This window comes from Microtus pennsylvanicus, chromosome 18, assembly GCF_037038515.1.
Source record: "Microtus pennsylvanicus isolate mMicPen1 chromosome 18, mMicPen1.hap1, whole genome shotgun sequence".
NCBI lineage: Eukaryota > Metazoa > Chordata > Mammalia > Rodentia > Cricetidae > Microtus > Microtus pennsylvanicus.
This window is the reverse complement of record NC_134596.1, coordinates 22864132-22883552: the sequence shown is the minus strand read 5'-3', so window position 1 is coordinate 22883552 and position 19421 is coordinate 22864132. Positions and strand designations below refer to the sequence as shown.

Below are 19421 nucleotides of genomic sequence, written 5' to 3'. Positions count from 1 at the left end.
AAGGAACAAATTACATTTCTCTCTGGCTTAAAAAGGGTGCTTGAGCCAGAGGGGGTTAAGAAGCCCTTCCCCCTCCCCCTTATGAAGTGGTCTGGAGGGGCAGGGAGGTGTGGGGTTGGGGTCTTAAGTCTCTCTTGGATGGAGGATCTAGTTTTTTTTCTTTCTTTTTTTTTTGGTGGAGATGAAGGGGTGGGTCTATGGTACATCACCTGAGTTGTGGGGTAAATGTAGAGAGTGTCAATCAAAGGCAGAGCTCTCAGAGCTGGGAAGGAGGCTCTAGATGGCGGCTGTGCCTTAGAGAGAGCGCGCTTTGCTCCCTGCTTCGCTTCACTTTACGCAACTTTCCCTAACTTTCGGGCACCCTCAGGGGGCCCCCGCAGCCCCCTGCCTCTTCTAGTGAGTTACCGGGGTCGATCCGAACCTTTTTTTGGGAGAAAAGCAGCGTTTAGGAGCTTTCTTTTCGTGCCTTGTTGGAAGAAGCTGCCGTATTGAGAGCCCAGGTCGTTGTTTTTTCCAGCTTAGAAGCCATGGCGCACCTCCATTTTTGTGCGCTCTCCTAATGAGGCTTTTTTTTCCCCTTCCGGACCTGTTTTAGTATTAATTACTGCTTTATTTTTGACAAGTCAACACATTTGGGGACTATTTAATTTACTTTTTGTTTTTTAACGGAGGATTTTGCGTTTTTTAATTATTTTGGCTCTGATATTTTTCTACTACTAGATAGGACTCTTGCTTTGGACATACTACATGGATCAGGTAAGTCCATGATAATTAGTGATAATTTTAAAGATTTTTATGTTGAAGTTGGCTTTATTTACTGTAAATAGGAGAAATTCCTGGATGACGCAATAAGATACAGAGATTGTTATTTGTATCCAGTGTGTTACTTTGAGAAACTTTCCTTATTGATAGTGATGCTTCTACCGTTCAGTTTATCCCCTACTTATTTTAAAAAGGAAAAATAGAAATATTTTTGTTTTTTTGGTGCTTACCGTTGTTGCATTACATGAATATCGCTAACATCGTCAGGACTTTGTTCCTGATAATAAAAACCACCCATAGAAGCTGGGACCTTACCTTTCTTTCAACTTTTGACAGTAAATACCTGGGCACAGGACTTCAAAGCAAACACTGATTCCCCCTCCCCCTTAATATTTAAGAATTAAAAGATGATGAGAAATAAGGACAAAAGCCAAGAGGAGGACAGTTCGCTACACAGCAATGCATCGAGGTATGAGCTATCAACTTTCTTTTTCTTCTCTCTTTTTTTTTTTTTTGGGAAACCTCAGCTTACACTTGTTTACTTTGACAGACATAGATTGCTGTCTGTGTTATAAGAAATTTCTAACTTGGGTTGATTTTTTTTAAAAGCATGACCTTGAGATTGCTAACATGCCACACCCTGATTTTTTGGTAGCAATTTATGAAAGTTGAGTTGTGACTTAGGGCCTCTTACAGCATTCAGAAGGTAAGGTACTTTTGTACGGAGGGGCCTTTCCTAGAAACTGTAGTTTTTCTGTCAGTAAATTTTTAGTTTTTAGGTTTTTGTGCTGCAGAAAAATGACCTTGTCTGTTTAGCCATTGCTGCATTGCACCATTTTACATACAAGGCAGATTTTTTTCTTTGAAGAATCTGGGATATTCAAACTTGTAACTGAGGGCCATAGAGGAGCCTTGTGGTAGTAAATTATAGTAAATAGACATTTGAGAAAGTTACATGAATGGAAAATGTATATTTAAAATCAGAATCACAAATGGGACCCTTTGACTGATGCCTTTCGTTTATATTTTTGATTGTTTCTTTGGATACACTTCCATTTCAGAAATTTTTATGACTTAACCAAAACCTTCCTTATATTTCCTGAAATCATTAAATCTGTAACACGCAAAAATCCTGGAATGCTATTAATATTAAGCTTTGTGTTTGTTACTATGACAATATAATTTTAGATTTTATGTTTTAAAATGCTCCAAGGTTTATGTTTGTGTATTCATGTTAAGACAGTGATTTCAGGATGGTAATTGTATTTTATCTTTACCTTTTAGTTTATGCTGCTTTAAATTTATCCATTTATTTTGACAGAGTCGTCTGGAATGTTTTCTCTTCTGAAGCTTTTATGTACTGTTTGTTCAAATAATGATTTGTCTCACATTCCTTGAAGTAGTTTATCAGCAACCGAAGTAATAAAACCTATAAGATATTTTTGTTGTATGACTATCTTTATCTTAATTTTAAAAGCTAATGTGCATGCATTTCTGGATGTATTAAGAATTGTCATAATTTAAAATCATGTAACTAACAAGGATGTGATTGGTTATGTGTTCTTTTCCCAATTTTGATTTTACTTTATAATTTTGCATAAAATTATTTTCTAAATTAGTTTGTAAATTTGGAAATTTTGAATATGGTTATTACAAATGATGGATTTTGCATTCTACTTAAAGATATTTTGAGTCTTGATTTTAAGGATAATTTCCAAGTTCCTCTGCAAATTGAGTTGTTAGAAATTTGGATGCCTTTTGAGTTGCCTGTGTAATTATTGGGTTATATATAGGACAAACAGCTTCTAATGCAAAACTAGTTTTCTGGAAAGTAATAATTTGAAGCTATATAGAAAGCTCCAGATATATTTGAAAATTATGAAAGACCCAGTACTAAAGTTGTTCCTCCCTTGAGTATAGATTTGCATATTCTCACCAGGGTTTTGGCTTTCTTATGCAGGTTTTTGGTTTCATTGATCAGACTGTGCTCTCTAACTCATGGTAAAGTGCTGTCTGTCTTTGAATACACTTTTACTTTTATCTGGAATATGACTTGGGCATTGTCATGCATTTATTTGATTTCTTTAGTTAAAACAAGAAGCATATATTTAATGCTTTTGCCAACTATATTTTAAATCACATCATATACTTTATGAATGTCCAGATACTCTAGAATCGTAGGTGCTGTTACTCTTAAGTGATACACATTATTAATGTATGTACATAGTTATGACATCACTTCCTTTCAAAGATTGTAAAGTTTAAAGGATGTTTGTGTTGTTTTGGTACAGTAGACTGTTATTTCCAGTGAGCTGAAATTGAATTTGCCTGTGTACCTGGTTCCTGTGTTATTAGATTGCCTAAAGAGGCTAAATTTTTGAAGTACAGTGTTTAGGGAACATTACTAAAAATCACTTTTGCACCCTAATACTACAAGAGAGGAAAGGAATTGTTTTCAGGTCAAGTAAATTTTGGAATGAGAATCACTTGAGAAACAGGAATGAACACTAGTTTTAAGTAAACTTTTTCCTGCATTGGACACGTGCTATAACTTTTACTATTGATATCTTGTATTCTTTTGAAGTTAATGCTTAATTCTAAAGTACTTTGTATATCATGATTTTTGGAGTTTAAAAATTTACTTTTTAAAATGTAATTTTAAACAATTCACATTTGTAAATTTCTAAATAAAACAGTTTTAGTGATGGACATATAAAGTATGCCACATACTTACCTAAGTTGTTACATCCAGGAGTGAAACTAGGGGAAGAGAATGCACATGGAATCGTGTGCACACATTTCTGTGTTCTAGGCACGGCATTTATAAACTCACAATTAAATGTCTATCCAGAATCATCTGCCTTTGAGCCATAATTTGATATTTGGAGGTGTGGGTAAAATCTTAACCTTTTAAAGAGCCTCTTACAAGAGCCTCTTAGCCTTGTAAGGCTGGGGATGGTTAGAAAAGGCTTATGCAGTCAGTGCTTGTGGACTGGATCAGGCAGTTTTCAGTGGCAGCCATTTTATGACTGATAATACTTATAAAAATCGGATTTTTAAGAAGGCTGGAAACAAATGAATCGAAATCCTAAATATCAGAAGATCCCTTTCCCCATGTTCCCATTGGTACTCTGATGATGAAATAAGGGGACAGCTCGGTAGTTGGCGTAGGGAGCAGCTCTCGGAGGCTCTGGCATCTTGGTGCACGTCCAGCTCAGTCACAAAATGGCTGTTCCTTTGTGCCGCAGCGCTGACAGACATACTGCATTGCACTGTGTACTCGCCAAACAGCAGGAAGTTGCCGTGCCGAGTTCAAAGGCCGGCCGGCGCTGGCGGCGGATGCTGATTGGCTGCCTTCGCGCCTGGCAACAGCAGGGTCAACGGCGCGCCGCGGGGCTGTCCCCGCCTTCTGACGTCAGTCGTGCTGGGCGGGAGAACGCGGTGACGCGTGGCCTCGTGCGCCGGTCGACTGCTTCCTGTCCGTGCCCGGGTAGTGGCGGGGGCGGGGCCGAGGAAGGGAATTTTTGTCGGGACTTTCCGGTGGGCGGCTTCTTTCCGGAACGATTTTGATCTTGCAGTCCTCAGGCCTGGCCTGTAGTTGTCCACACCGCGCCCTACAGTGTTTTCCTGAGCCCATTCCTAGAATAGTTGTCCTCTTTTGGAGAAAAGACACTGTAATCGTACATCTCCAAATAGAAGTCCGCTAGGTTTTTTTTATTTCCAGTTTTCGTGGTTTCTTTTCCTTTTTTTTTTTTTTTTTAATATTCCGGTGCGTTTTTTTTTCTCCCGTTTATTTCCTTGTTCATTGTAAAGAGATTAGTGAGTTTCATTTTGTTCCATTGATTGAAAACAGTTCATTGTGAGTGGAATGTTTTCAATTGAAAGGCCTTAACGGGTGTTTAAGGTCTGTGTCACACATGGCTCATAAACCAAGTGAAGAGCGCTTGAGCTTGTCCCCGTGCATTTTTACTTGGTACCAAACATTTTCTCAATTGACATTTGAGGAAGAAAAACTCAGGTCAGTATGTGTTTAGTGGTTTGTAAGAGTCTCAGTGGGAAGTTAAATGGAAAACGGCCTAGGTACTTTTAGTTGTGACTACAAGTGTCCGTGCATTAGGAAATACATTATTTTGTAGTGTCAGCAAACTACTAAAGTGTTAGTGGCGCTGGCTGAGATTCAAACTTTGCTTAGTTAGCAGAATTGCTTGTTAAGGCCTTGAGAAATGCCTTGGCCCTAGCCTCCCTTTAGTTAGTTTCTGCTAAACAAACTTATGTGTTTTTCATTTCCTACCTTTTTGGAAACCCTTGGAAGAATTTGTTCTTAAAAATAGTTTACCAACTGCTGCTTGCAATTAAATCACAAGTAAGGAATTTAAAGTTGAAGGAAGAGCAGTTAGTACACTTCTGTATTGTTTCCTTACATATTCCAGTATATCTTAGGACTATTGAGTGTGGTATTCTTAGGAGATACTATTAAGAATTCAGTATAACGGTGCTATAAAATAGGTATGGGCACTGGATGTGGAGGCACACACTTCTCATTCAACGCTTGGCATTAGTGGCAGAAACTGGCTGATCTCTGTGATTTCAAGGCCAATCTGATCTGCAAACCTCGACAGCCAGGGCTATGTCCCGTGAGACTTCTTCAAAAAGAAAAACTGAACCAACGGACTGTATGGGCTTGTTGTATGTTACTGGAAATGTTTTCATGGGTGTTTGTGAAAGCAACAGTTAGTTTCCCCAATTGGTTTTATAGGTTTCCCTTAATTATATTTGTTTAGGTGGAATTCTTAGGAATATAAGAATACAAGAGTCACGCAGAAAAGCTTGCACGTGATTTGAAATTATGTTCTCTTGTTTATTCTACACAAAATGCTTAACATCCTTATAGTTCTACATTTTATAAGCTAATTTAAATATTTCCAACATTTTAAAATGTTTATTAAATAATAGCAGCAGCAACAACAAAAACATCTTGATACCAGAAGGAAGATAGTAATTCCATGTCCCTTTTGGTGGACTGAAATTAAATTATAGTAATATTAGATTTTTAGCATTTGTTAAATATTCTTAAATTTCTGTGTGGGTAGAATTAAATAGCCAACCTTGCTTGCATTGTATTTATGAGAGAATAAACAGTTCTGTGGAAGGTAATTTCAGCCCAGGTATACTGCACTGTACGAGTTGATGTATTTCACAGGTTTAGTGGTTTCAGAACAGATTACAGTACCAGTGAACATTTCAAGCCATTTTTCTAAGGTCTGCTTTTTGAGCCTGTGTGAATATGGCAGAAATTGGCAAGAAACTTCTTTTTTCTTTTCTTTTTGGTATGTGTATTTCATTTTTTAAAACTTGCATGCCAATTTTTTTTTGCCTTTTATGATTTGTATTTTTTGTAGATTAAGTCAGTGGGGGATGGGAGAAATGGCTCAGTTGATAGTTTGCCTGGCATGCAAGAGGTCCGAAGTTTGTTTCCTAATTTCGTAAAATGGATGTGACACACCTGAAATCTCATTATTTGGAATATGGATGCTGGAGAATAAGGAGTTCCAGATTATCCCCAGCTGCGTAAAATTTGAGGCCAGTCTTGACTACTACTTGAGATTACGACTCCAAAACAGGATAAAAAGGCAGTGTTGCCCGGTTGTGGTGGTACAAGCCTTTAATTCCAGCACGGGGGTGGGGTGGGTGGGGGGGTGGGTGGGGGAAGGCTGGAGAGGCTGGAGGACCTCTGTGAGTTCAAGGCCATCCTGGTTTACCAGGCCAGTTCCAGGACAGGCTCCAAAACTATGGAGAAACCCTGTCTCAAAAAAAAAAAAAAAAAAAAAGGCGGACTTAATGGAGGGAAGTGTAAACAATATTTGATAAGGTTTATTAAATTATAGCCAGTTAATTTCTTAAGGAATGAATATGTAATTTTATTTGACCTTTGTATGACATTCAAATTTTATAATTTACATCGCTCGCGTAGTGTTCAGTCCAGCTGTGTAAATTTGAAACCCATAGCTGCTGAGATCACCTGGGATATCCACACCCCTACCATTTCTCCCATAAACTTGGTATGTAGTGATCTTGTCCCTGACAAGAAAGTCTTGTAACTGCTCGTAAGTCATTTTTGCTTGCTTGTTGTGGGGTGCTTTAGATTTGCCTGACTTCTTGAGTGTTACTTTAACAAAGAAACTGTGCTCAACAGTCCCCCTCCCCCATTACCCAAGAGTCACTTCTTTTCAAGGAAACAAAAGCAACTTTGTAAGCTTGTTTATCTTAGGTGATTGTATTGATCCTGTAGCTTAATATTATTGCATGCATTATGGCATGATTGGGCAGCCTCTCCATTGCTGCCAATTATTACTTGTTTTGGAACATTAAGGTTATTGAGAAAAGGCCAGATTAAAACTACTATGACCCAAATCATCAGATCCCCAAGGGCTGTTTTCCTTACACAGGGTTTACTTTGTGTGTATGTCTGTTGTGACCTTTGCTTCCTAATCAATTTGTGTTTTAGTTGATTAGGTGACGTTGGGGTCAGACATTTCTGAAAAGTTCTTATGCTGAAAACTTTTGATTCCCAATTGGTACCTGAGGGTCAAGGCCTTTCTGAAATAAGTGATAACGAGCCTAGAAGTTGCTATTCATGTTCTGTTTTCTGAAGCACTTAGCTTTGAGTACTTCATTTATGGGCTCGCTTATGAGTTACCCAGTTTTGGTGTTTCAAATGTCTTTGTGACTCTGTAGTAATAATTATTATCATCACTATCCTCCTCGTTATTAGGTTTTTTGAGACAGGGGTTCTTTGTGTATGTAGCCTTATCTGTCCTTTGTTTGTTTGTTTGTTTTTGTTTTGTTTTTCGAGACTGGGTTTCTCTGTACCTTTGGTTCCTGTCCTGGAACTAGCTCTTGTAGACCAAGTTAGCCTCTGAACTCACAGAGATCCACCTGCCTCTGCCTCCCAAATGCTGGGATTAAAGGTGTGTACCACCACTGCTTGGTTATATCTTATTTTCAAAAGACTTTGGATTCTATTGTAGTTTGGGAAAAATAGGTTCCCTCCCTCTTTTGAAATTTATGTATTTTTTTATGTGTATGAGCATTTGCCTGGGTGGATGGATGGATGTGTACTATGTGTAAGTGTGCCTGGTGCCCTTGGAGGCTTGAAGAGAGCCTTGTATCCTCTGGGACTAGAGTTACTAACAGTTGTGATAGGCTACATATGGGTGCCGGGAGCTACAGACTTTATCTTCAAGAGTAGCAAGTTCTCTTAAAGGCTGAGCCATCTCTCCATTCTTACCCCTTTAAGAGGCTGGGGAAAGAAAGGTAAAGCTAGGCCTGATTTTAGGGCTTTATTCTTGCCATCTTCTTGCTAGGCTCCAAGAGCCGTGTTTGGAATCATATAATGGCTATCAATTCAGCTTTTATTTTAGTGCTCAAAGCTTCCAATTTAGGTTATTTTGGGGCATGAAATTTTCTCATCTTAAGAATGTAGACCGTTAATCATTGGGTTGTGAGGATTTAGTATTTGAATGCCTATATGTGTAGGTCCTTGGCAAAGTGCCCAGCACTCAACGAATGGAAGCTACTAGTAATACTTTTCTATTACTGCTCAGTTTGTCCTTGTCTCTCCTCACCCTTCAGCCCTGCAGTTCAAAGTGTACTTCTGATGAGCCAGGTTCTGCCCAAGTGCCCTGGTGGTTACCAAGAGCCGTTTTAGGCACATTAGTGGAGAGATTTTTGAGAATGACCTCAGGAGGCAAGTCCCATTTAACTTAAAATCTTGGGTGCATTTTGTAGTTAAACCTCAGTTTTGTTTTTGTATTTTTTTTTTTTCTACTCCAAGGAGCCAGCCAGCCTGTGGGAGCTGATTGTTCTTCCTGTTGTGAGTCAGCCCAGTTCCTGGCAGTAATGAGTTACTTTCGCCTGATGGTAGTTGCTGCCCTTCTATGGCTGCTTTTGTAGCTCCCCTAGCTGTGGAGGGGGAGTGACTAGTGAGTGCTCCAGTAGTAGCTGAGCCCTGCTGTCTGATGTGTATGGTATTTCACTGGAACTGGAGTGCCAAGATTTGGGTGCTTTTGATTTCTTCAGTTCCATGTGTTTTATGGGTTAGATGAGTTCGTTTCTGTCATTGGAGGGCTTTTAAAATAATCCAAGTTCTTCCCTACCTTCCAGGTTTACTTTGTAAAAGTCCTCCATGTGGCTCAGATTTACCAGTGTTTTCCTATATGCAGTGTTCACTTTTTGTTCTTAATTTTTTTTTTTTTAAATATTTATTTATTATGTATATAATGTTCTGTCTGTGTATATGCCTGCAGGCCAGAAGAGGGCACCAGACCTCATTACAGATGGTTGTGAGCCACCATGTGGTTGCTGGGAATTGAACTCAGGACCTTTGGAAGAGCAGGCAGTGCTCTTAACCACTGAGCCATCTCTCCAGCCCTGTTCTTAATTTTTTTAGTAATATCCAGTAGCCCATCGCATCTCCCTTTGTTGGTGCTTTCAGGCTTTTTAGTTTGGAGTTCAGGAAATAAAAGGTGGATGGAGTTTTAAGAAAAGGAGTTAGAGGTTTAGTGGAGCGGAAGGAAGTGTTTCTGGGTTGAATATGCTCCAGCTTCAGGAATTCTTTTCAGATGTGCAGTGAGGAGCTCAGTTTGCTGTAAATCTGCTGGCCTCTTCTATAGTCACACTGTTCAGTTTGATTCGGAAGTTTGTTTGGATGCTAATCTCTTTACATTTACTTAATACCTTCCCAAATCTTAAGAATTACTTGGTTACAATGCATTCATATTCCATGCTCTGAGAATGGGGGGGAGGGGTGAGAGTGGGCGGGACTTGTCTCTTAAAGGGACAGAGTACCCATGTGACAGACCAGGCCAGCATGCTGATCATAACAACTTCCCCTGCCCCCTGTTGTTTATACAGGTAAGTACCTAACCAGATCATACAGGAGTGGAACTGTGGTGTGCTGTTCTTAGACTGCCTCCCAGTTGACAGTTGTAAACTGTAACCAGCACCAGCATTTTAAAAATTGATGAAAAACCTTAGGGAATCTCATTTATGTAGTCTTTCTTTTTTGAAACAAGGTCTCACTTTGTAGCTCTGCCTGTCTTATAACTCACTGTGTGGACCAGGCTGAACTTTGAACAGTCTGCCTGCTTTACCTCTGCATCTAGGGCTGAGATTAAAGGCTTGTACCACATATTTGGCCCTGCCTTTTCCCCCCCTTCCCTTTTTGATTTTTTGGTACGGGGTCTACTCTCTCTGTAGCCCTGGCTGTCCTGGAATGCTGTAGACCAGGCTGCCTTAACTCAGATCCACCTTCTCTCGCCCCAGAGTGCTGGGATTAAAGACGTGTACCACTGTTCCCGAGTAGCCTTGTGTTTGTGATCTTTGTATTTTGATAGGCATCAATTCTGTAGATGAAATGATTTTAAGAAAATGTTTAAAAGAAAATAACGAGAAGGCTCAGTAAGAACCACCATTTATTGCTCCTGCTGTGAACCCAGTTGTTATGATTTTTATCCCTGCATTTAACAAATGAGAAAAATTGAAGTATAAGGGAGTCAGTATGGAATTGTGACTCAGATTTTTTGGTAGCTGGCTTAAGCATGTCATGAATGGTTGCTGTCCCCTTTGTCGATTCAGAGAAAACTGTAGAGGAAATAGGAGACATAGTAAAACATCTTGGATCCTCCTCTTCTGCTTCTAAAGCTCGTTTGTTCATTTGTTCTTTTGTTCATTCATTCATTCATTCATTCATTCATTCATTCATTCATTCATTCATTGTGTGGCGTATGTAGTTCATGCACACGCTGATGCCAGAAGAGGTTGTCATTGGGTGGCCTTTATCACAGACCTATTGCTTTGAGACAGGGGCCTCACTGAATCTGGAGCTAGGCTGGCAAGTTACAGCGATCCTCCTCCCTATGCGCCTCAGCACTCCACTTTGAAAAAAAAAGACGGTCTCACTATGTAGTTCTGGAATAAGTGTAAAGATTTTTATATATTTGTATGAATGTTTCCTGTATGTATGTTTATGTGCTTCATGTGTTCCTGGAGCCTTTTGGAGAACAGAAAAGGGTTTGGATCCCCATAGAACTGGAGTTATAGACAGCCACCAGCTGCTGTGTGGGTGCTGAGAATTGAATCTGGATCCTCTGGAAGAGCAGCAAGTGTCCTTTAGCAGTGGATCATCTCCAACCCTACACCTGTTTTTTTTTTGTTTTTTTAATTGAGGATTCTGGGGATTTGAATTCAGGTCTTCGTGTTTGCAAAGTAAGTGCTCCTTCCTGCCCACCTTTTCTACAGTTTATTTTTATTTATTTTTGTTTTTTTGAGACAGGGTTTCTTTGTGTAGCCCTGCCTAGAATTTGCTCTGCCTCAATCTCAAAGAGATCCATCTGCCTCCAAATGCCTTTAATCCCAAAATGCTGGGATTAAAGGAGTTTGCCACCACCTCCCAGCAAACCTTTTCCGATTTAAAGAAACAAAAGCCTCAACAAGAGTACAGTCTTTTATGGATGTGATCTTCAAAAGGCCAGTATTTTACATAAAAGCCTCAGGTGGGAATATGGCCATTGAAGTGGTTTCCTTGGGGGTAGTTGAAACCTGAAGTGCCTGTGGAGGAGGCGGTTGCAGTGGTTTCCTGGAGAGTGGTTGTATCCTGGGAGTGTTCATCCGGAGGTCTTGGAAACCTTAGAACTTGCTCTTCCATTATTTGGCTTTTATTCACACATGAATAAAAACTTACTTTGGGTTAGTTTGTGATGCATGAAAGTTTGTGCTTGTGGTTTCCCTCCCCTGTATCCTAAATTTAATTTTTGTGCATGTTTTGCTTGAGAATTACCTGGATAATTTAAACAAGTATCAGAATTGAGTGGATTTTTTTTTTTTGTATAGCAGGTTAGGGGAAAGGGAAAGGGAAAGCTCTTGTTGGGTCAGTTTTGTAGATGTGCCTTGTCAAGAAACAGTACTAGGTGGCATGGTGGTGGTGGACACCTTTAACCCCAACTCTGGAGGCAGAGGCAGGCAGATCTCTGTGAGTTCGAGGTCAGTCTAGTCTACAGAGTGAGTTCCAGGACAGGCTCCAAAGCTCACAGAGAAACCCTATTTAAAAAAAAAAAAACAAACTAAAAGTAACAGTCGTCAATCAATCAGGTGGACGTTAGGAATCTTGGGAATTAGTGTGTCCCTTGTTCACATTCAGATACAGGTTGCTTGACATTCCCACGATCAGTGTATGGCTACTTAGGTACAAATTGGGACTGATGGACCAAACAGCTGTAACATCTAACTCGAAAAATATTCTTGCTAAGAATTAATCACCTGGTTTGCTTGTGAATACCCAGGCATCTTGCATGGAAGTGTGGAATAGGGTAATGGAGGGATTTGTGCCCAGAAGTCTGCATATGGAACAGTCGACTCAGGTGACTGAGGGTTTCATAGTTTGGACAGCAGGTTAGGGTTGTGTGGCAGGTTCAAAGAGAGCTCTTGACAGTTTGCATCTCTGTTCTTTTCCTCCCTTTGGCGACTAATATTTTCTGAAGATGTTTTTACTTAGTCTGGACTGGTATTTTTGAGGCAGTTCTGTCTGGCCTCCTGAGCGAAGGTGTTATGGCTCTGTGAAACCCCAACACCTGTTATTTTGCTTCTTTTCGTCTATAAAATTCCATGCAAGAGCTTCTGAGCTTTTTCGTTTTGAAAATAATAGGTGGTAATATTGTGTTTCTGAAGCAGGATTATGGACAGTGGCAGCTTTTCACCCTTGATAGTGTGTGGTCCCCTCATCCCCAGTTTCATCTTGTTTGGTTATTCATATTTTTGGTTATTACCAGGTGCTGAGGTGCTGTTGACATCTAATTCAAAGAAGTGTGGGGTGCCAGGTAGTCTACAAACATTGGCACTCTCTCAGCAGTCCAGTTCCAGCCCCATCAAAGGTGTCCCAATGTAGAAAGCATGTGTAACGAAAAGTTTGGTGGAGTTTTTCTCTTAGTGACTGTTAGTGCTTGCTGTGCCGAGGCGCCTCCCCTTGCTTTCTTAGCTCCAAGGACTCTTGAGGACATGGGCATACCTTTCACATTTATTATTGGGGTGGTAACCAGGGCTTTTAATTTCCTTTGAACTTTGAAGTTTCGTCAGCACGGTCTGTTTCATAAAAGTCTATAAAAGTTATAGTCTACAAGTTAGCTAATAAGAAAATAGAAGACTCGGACATTTAAAGGGAACGCCAGGCCAAACTGGGTCGTTCATTCTTAGTGTTCAGAGTAAGTGTCCCCTTTGATGGTTGGTTAGAACCTTGTTTGTGAGTGCAGGGAGGTGTCCCCTGTAGCCTTACCTCTTCAGCTTGCTGCTTTGTCTTGTTCTTTTTATTTTTATTTTATTTACCTTACTTATTTTTTACCTGAATGGAAAGCTTTCTTTTTGCTTTTTAGTATGAAACTGTTGCCAGATTCTGATTAGCTGTGTGTATGATTCTCCAGGTACACCATATCTAGCCTCTTTGATGTCATTCACACCCCAATCTGCTGGAGGCCAATTTTGTGGTACTTGGTAAACTATTTAAGACTAGTTGGTTATTGGGGAGCAGAAGTAGCATGAGAAAGCTTAAGGGGACTTCTGCCTAGTTCCAGATGAGAATTTCAGAAACAGCTAGTTCTATGCTTTTCTTTTTAAATTCTGGTTATCCTTGCTGCCCCAGCCTCCCATAATCACTAGAGTTGGAGGCCTAAACCACCACACTGGATATTGAACCTAGAGGGCCTTAATGAATGCTGGCTGGGAAGCCCTTTGCCACTGAGCTATAAGCTGCAGACCATTGGCTGACTTAATTTGAGAAGCACTGTTGGGATCTAGCTTTGCTATCCCGTAGAATTGTACGTGCCGTTTTGAGGCATTTCCTTTAAAGGGAAAGTGCATTTTCCTCCAGAGACATGTCAGTGTTTAACAGAAATGGGAAGATGTTGTTGGGCTTTATTAGCGACTGAGAAATGGGCTGCCTCCTATCACTAAGTCGAAACTGGAGGAGCATGTTTCTAAAGCATTTTGTTAGAACAAGGAAACAAAAAGAGCAGTTTCAGTTACATTGGGTTGTAAGACAGGAGCTTGACTGTGCCAATCTAAGTTGCTAATTTAGAAGCATGAGTGACTCCATTTTGGTTTGGTTTCTTGTTTACTGGTTTTTAGCCTGGTTCAAATCATTGGCCTTTCATAGATTTTATAATCAGTGGGAGCGGAGACAAACTCAATTTCTGCTAACTCCACTACCTTGAAATTTTCTTTTTTTTCTTTTTTTTTTTTTTTCCTTTTTTTAGTTAAAGGAGAACTCACTGCTTCGCCACAGAAAAGAACTTCATTTCAGGTTGACATATATAAGGTAGAGATTTATTGTATTGACCCAGTAAACATTTCTAATGTAAAATTTAAGCACAGATGTTAATAAAGGGGCACTCAGGAAAGTACATTGTGAGTTTGGCTTCCTCAAGGGGTTTGAAATTAAGGCCTTGTAGACATAAATAATGACTTTGGTGGCTCTGGAGCTCCATCCTGAAGGCCTGCTAGAGGAACCTTAAATTCTTTGACAGTTTCATGCTTGTATGTGGGGACTTAGTCATTTTCACCCTCCACTGGCCTTTTACTTCCCCTTTCTCTTCTGCTGAAATCCTCTTCTGAGGGACATTGTCTTTTTTGGGAAGTAAGGTGGTGGGGGTGGTTTCTGATTTGCTTTGGGTAGGATTACATCTGGTAAAGGGGAAGCCTGAGCACCAGGGTTGCAGGGGAAGTTAAGATGTTGCTGTAAATAGCCTGGTATAGTGGTGCTCACACTTAGTCCCAACGGAGGCAGTTAGGTTTTTGTGAGTTCAAGGCCAGCATGCTATACTTTCAGAGTTCCAGGACAGCCAACTAGCCGGGGCTATGTAAAGAAACCTTGTCTCAAAAACAAAAATAAGGTGCGTGGGCGTGGGAAGGGGTTAATATATGGTCTTGTTCCTGTTTGAGAGTCTGAGAAACCGAGATGTGGGAATGCAGCGAAACTCAAGTTGGCAGGACTGCCTTCATAGTGGTGTTGGCCGGAGGGGCCTGGCCAGATTCCTCCCTTCCCTTCCATTTCTAGCTCAGCCAGGAAAGTCTGCGCTGTTGTCACTGTTAAGAAGACTTCCAGAAGAACTGAATGCCACAAAGGGAGAAATTCTATGGAAAAAAGAGCCCTTGCTGGCTATAATGGTAAACTTTTAGCTCCAGCACTTGTGAATCTCTGGGTTCTATTTTGGTCTACAGGTTTCAGGCTAGCCAGAGCTTCATAGTGAGACCCTGTCTCAAAAACAAAATAAACCTTTTTGAAAAATTATGAAGAAACAAGAAGCTCAAAGAGTAAATTCTAGTGAGAGAGTTAAGACACACCATGCTCCCATCACACCCTTTTATTATTGTTACGTTTGTACTAACCTGGCATATATAAACGTTGAAAACGTTTGTAGTTCGTATAGTTATGTTTCAAAATTTGTAGTTTTGAAATGGTCACTGGTATTTACAGATATATTTTGTCTATTATTATTATTATTTTGAGACAGGGTTTCTCTGTGTAACGGCCCTAGCTGTCCTGAAACTAATTCTTATAGATGAGGCTGGCCTTGAATTCACCGAGATCCGCCAATCTCTGCCTCTGGAGTGCTAGGATTAAAGGCTTATGCCACTACTGCCTGGCTTGTTTGTTTACTTTTTTTGTTTTTGTTTTTGTTTTTTTTTTGTTTTGTTTTTTGTATTTACAGATATATTAAGGCCCAGTCCTATTTGGATTTGTATGGACAGTGTGGATAATTCTCATCTTGTATATTTTATACATGGATATGTAGATTTTTTTCCCACCTCATTTTGGCTTTGAATAATTTTGTGTTTGGCTGTTGCCCAACTTTGATTTATCTAGGTAACATACCTTCTTACTAATTGGCAGAATTTATGTGTGAAGCTTTGACTGCCCTGGAACTCACTCACACTGTAGACCGGACAGGCCTTGACGTCACAGAGATCCTCCTGCTTCTGCCTCCCAAGTGTTGGGATTAAAGGCCTACATTACTGTACCTGAGCATTTTTTAGAACTGTTTCTGGTCAGGCAAGCTCATGAGTAACAATGCCCTGAAACCCACAAAGCTTCACATGTATGTTATGGAATGTCATGCACGTATACTCAGTTTAAAAAAGAAAAAAAATGCTGGTTAATAGCTTCTTTCTCCAAACCTGTGCTAATCAAATCACTTTGATTGATTCTTGGCGTGACTACTCTTTTCCTTTACTGCCTTATCACTGTTCAAAATTTTTACTTGGGCAAAATATAAAATTGACTATAATAATATATTCTCCAAATTACTAATAATTTTTTTATGTCATGATAGTCATCCTTTCTTCTTTCCTTCCTTCCTTGTTTTGTTTTGTTTTTCAAGACTAGGTTTCTTTGTGTAGCTGTGACTGTCGTGGAACTTGCTCTGTAGACCGGGCTGGCCCTATACTCAGGTCCACCAGCCTTTACCTGCCAAATGCTGGCCTTAAAGGTGTTATATTTTATTAAGTTTATTGACCATTTCAGTTTCTTTTCTTTGGTTGTATGTTTGTTGTTTTTACTTAATTTCCTACGGTATTTTTTGATTTGCCAGTCTTCATATGTTGTTTTGTTAATGTATACGTTCAAGTTTGTTTTCCTCATTTACTAGGCTTAGCTGTATTCATACTATTACTTAAAAACTTACAAGTTTATACTATAACTTACTCTTCAGAATCTGAAGACTTGAACTTAGACGCGTAGGGATCTTAGAAACAAAGCTTAAGGAGTTGTCAGGTGTCCTTGTCAGTGAGAATATCTCCCCTTTCCATTTCCTTAGAGCTGAGGAGGAGTGGTCACAAGGCAGTTGGGTTGATTTGATAAAGTGTTTGACTGAAGAATGTGTGGAATGCAGGGCCAGGAATGCATAGGGCAGATTCTGTAATTCAGACATCCTTAACACACTGGGACTTTGTCTTTATAGGAGTCTGGCAAGGACTAGGCTTTCTGCGTATTTTGACGCTTTTAGTGTCTGTAATGCAGACTTTGTATGGATATCCTTTGGCGGTTCAGATTTTGCTTTTACCTGTGGTAGCCCCGGAGCTCTGTCTAGTAAGTAGTTCAGCCATTTTGTAAGTTAGGAAAATAAACACCAGGGTGCTGAAATGGAGGCTCTTGAAGAACCCACAGACTTTCTCTTTTAAGTGAACCATTGCTGTGCTGTCCTCTTGTGACCATTCTGGAAATGGCACTTTAAGAAACAGAAGTGACCCTATTGTCGTCAAAGTCCACTGTTACAAGAATGACTGACCCATTTCATGAAAACCTTAGTAAAGGTGTTGAGTCCTTTTCTTTCTTTATTGGATTTTGACTCATCAGTTTTTTTTTGTCCATTCGAAAAGTAATGAAATTTGTTTGCAGTTTAGAGTTTGAATAATTTTCAAATAAATACGATCTTTATGAGACTGTAGTAGATAATTCCTATGAATTTAAGTTTCAGTTGCCTTGTTAACTATCTTGAAAGTCAGACAGTCATACATATTAGTGGGAGTTTTTATTTAAGTATCGTCACCCGAATATGAGCTGAATTTGGTATTCTCTCTCTCTGTGGGAGTGGTGTCTCCTGATCTTCAGTGCTGGTATTAAAGCGTGCACCACTGCACCAGGCTGACCTTTTTCTTTAGGGGGTTTCTCTGAGTCCGTGTGAAAACCAGCGAAACACTGAAGTGCTCAGTATTGCTGGGCCTTAGGAAATGTTGTGCCACAATAGTCCTGGTTACAACAATTCAGTTTTCAACAGTAAGAAACTTTCTCTTAGGCTTCTGATCCCAGCACTAGTGAGGCAAAGGCCGGTCTGTCTTTGAGTTCAAGGCCAGCTTGGGCTTCTACCTCAAAACAAATAGCAACCCCCCCCCCCCCCCAAGACCTTAGTTAAGATTCTTATGAGAAGCAGCCCAGCATTCTTCCTGGGAATGTTAAGTCTTACATCTAACTTGCTTGTTCCAAAATAAAGTTCCTTTTCTTGGTTTGTACATAGCATTTGCTTCTCTTGATTTCATGACAACCGGTCTGTACCCTTAATACTTTGGCAAAAGCAGTTATTTTATTAATTTTGGAGACTGTTTTACTATGGTTCTCCTGAAGGTTGCCTTTTAGACTAGGCTGGCCTGGAACTCACAGAGCTTTCTACCTACCTCTGCTGAGTCCTGGAATTAAAACTGTGAGCTACCACTGCCCGGTCAAAGTAAATATTAAATTACTTAGTCTTATACTGACTGACTCACTTGCATCTTTATTTTAGTTGGTGACCTAGTTTATGCATCAAAAATATTTTAAGAGTTTTAAGCAGCTGTGAGTTCACCACTAAAACCGTCAGGATGCCAATGTCTTAACCTGGTTATACCTGCTTTGCTCTGATCTACAGGCGACTGCAGCTTTGTTCTTTCCTTAGGTTTGATTTCTGTAGTATTTTAGTTTTTACTTTTTATTTTTTATATTACAGCATAAGCTAATCTATGGACTCTTCCAGCATACCTTTCCCACAGTATAAGCCACTCTCAACTAATTAAATTTGTAGGCTCACATTTACATACATGTGTGCTGATGGGAATGTGGGTGTGTTTGTGGTGATTGTATGCAGTGTTAACATTTCTATGGTCACATGCATAGAGAAACACAGCTGTCCTAGAGTATTTATACTTTTACCGATTATAATGAGCAACGGCAAAAGAACAGAAATATTCTGGAGAAATTAATTATAGATATTTATAGCTTTTATAGCTTATTGTTTAAGAGAACAGTTTGAAAATAGCCTGAGTAAACATTGAAGTCCAGCTTTCTTACATGGCATTTCACAGAGAACTGTCTTTTTGACATTGCAATGATACATTGTGCCATGTGTCTCTTTTTTTTTATATAAACTAAGGATCCTAAGCTGAAGTGTAGGATTTATTTATTTATTTTTTAAAAAGATTTATTTATTGTGTATACAATGTTCTATCTGCATGTATGCCTACAGGCCAGAAGAGGGCACCAGATCTCTTTATAGATGGTTGTGAGCCACCATGTAGTTGCTGGGAATTGAACTCTGGACCTCTGGGAGAGCAGCCAGTGCTCTTAACCTCTGAGCCACCTCAGCAGCCCTGCCATGTGTGATTCTTGCTTTTAGAACAAGACTAAAAGCCTTTCTAGTTAACTGGACTGTTAACCTTTTTCTGTACCAGACTAAAGCGGCCCTTTTTCTGGGTCTGTAAGCTGGTAGTTTAACATTTTTCAGTCCCTTGTGTATTTTTTTCCCGGAGAGTGAATATGTTGATTATTGTGGTGTTTTGTGATGATTAGCATGTGATTCCACCCCCCAAGTTCTTGTCTGGAGTTGTGCTGGAAAACGAAGTCATTTCAAAAGGCAGGTACATGTATTATTCTATCTCAGTCAGTGATCTCTAATATACTAGGCACAAGGAACAATGAGAAGATGCTCTTAATTTTCAGGCCTGTTTTTTTTCCCCCCTAAAGATTTATTTATTATGTACATGGTGTTCTGTCTGCATGTATGCCTGTATGTCAGAAGGGGGCACCAGATCTCAGTACAGATGGTCGTGAGCCACCATGTGGTTGCTGGGAATTGAACTCAGGACCT

General features: G+C 39.8%; 1 protein-coding gene across 7 annotated transcripts in view; it reads left to right on the top strand.

Moving 5' to 3' along the window:
• The first annotated feature begins 236 nt into the window (after positions 1–236).
• Positions 237–19421, top strand: part of Chd2 (chromodomain helicase DNA binding protein 2) — a 113184-nt gene continuing 93999 nt past the window's right edge. Inside the window, exons 1-2 of one of the 7 annotated variants that reach the window (XM_075952233.1) lie at positions 237–756; positions 1099–1231. In XM_075952233.1, the coding sequence (XP_075808348.1) occupies positions 1170–1231 (62 nt within the window). In that variant the 5' untranslated portion in view covers positions 237–756; positions 1099–1169. Of the gene's footprint in view, positions 757–1098; positions 1232–4301; positions 4781–19421 lie in introns of those variants that run through there. The other 6 variants (XM_075952237.1, XM_075952234.1, XM_075952235.1 and 3 more) reach the window with 6 other exon arrangements.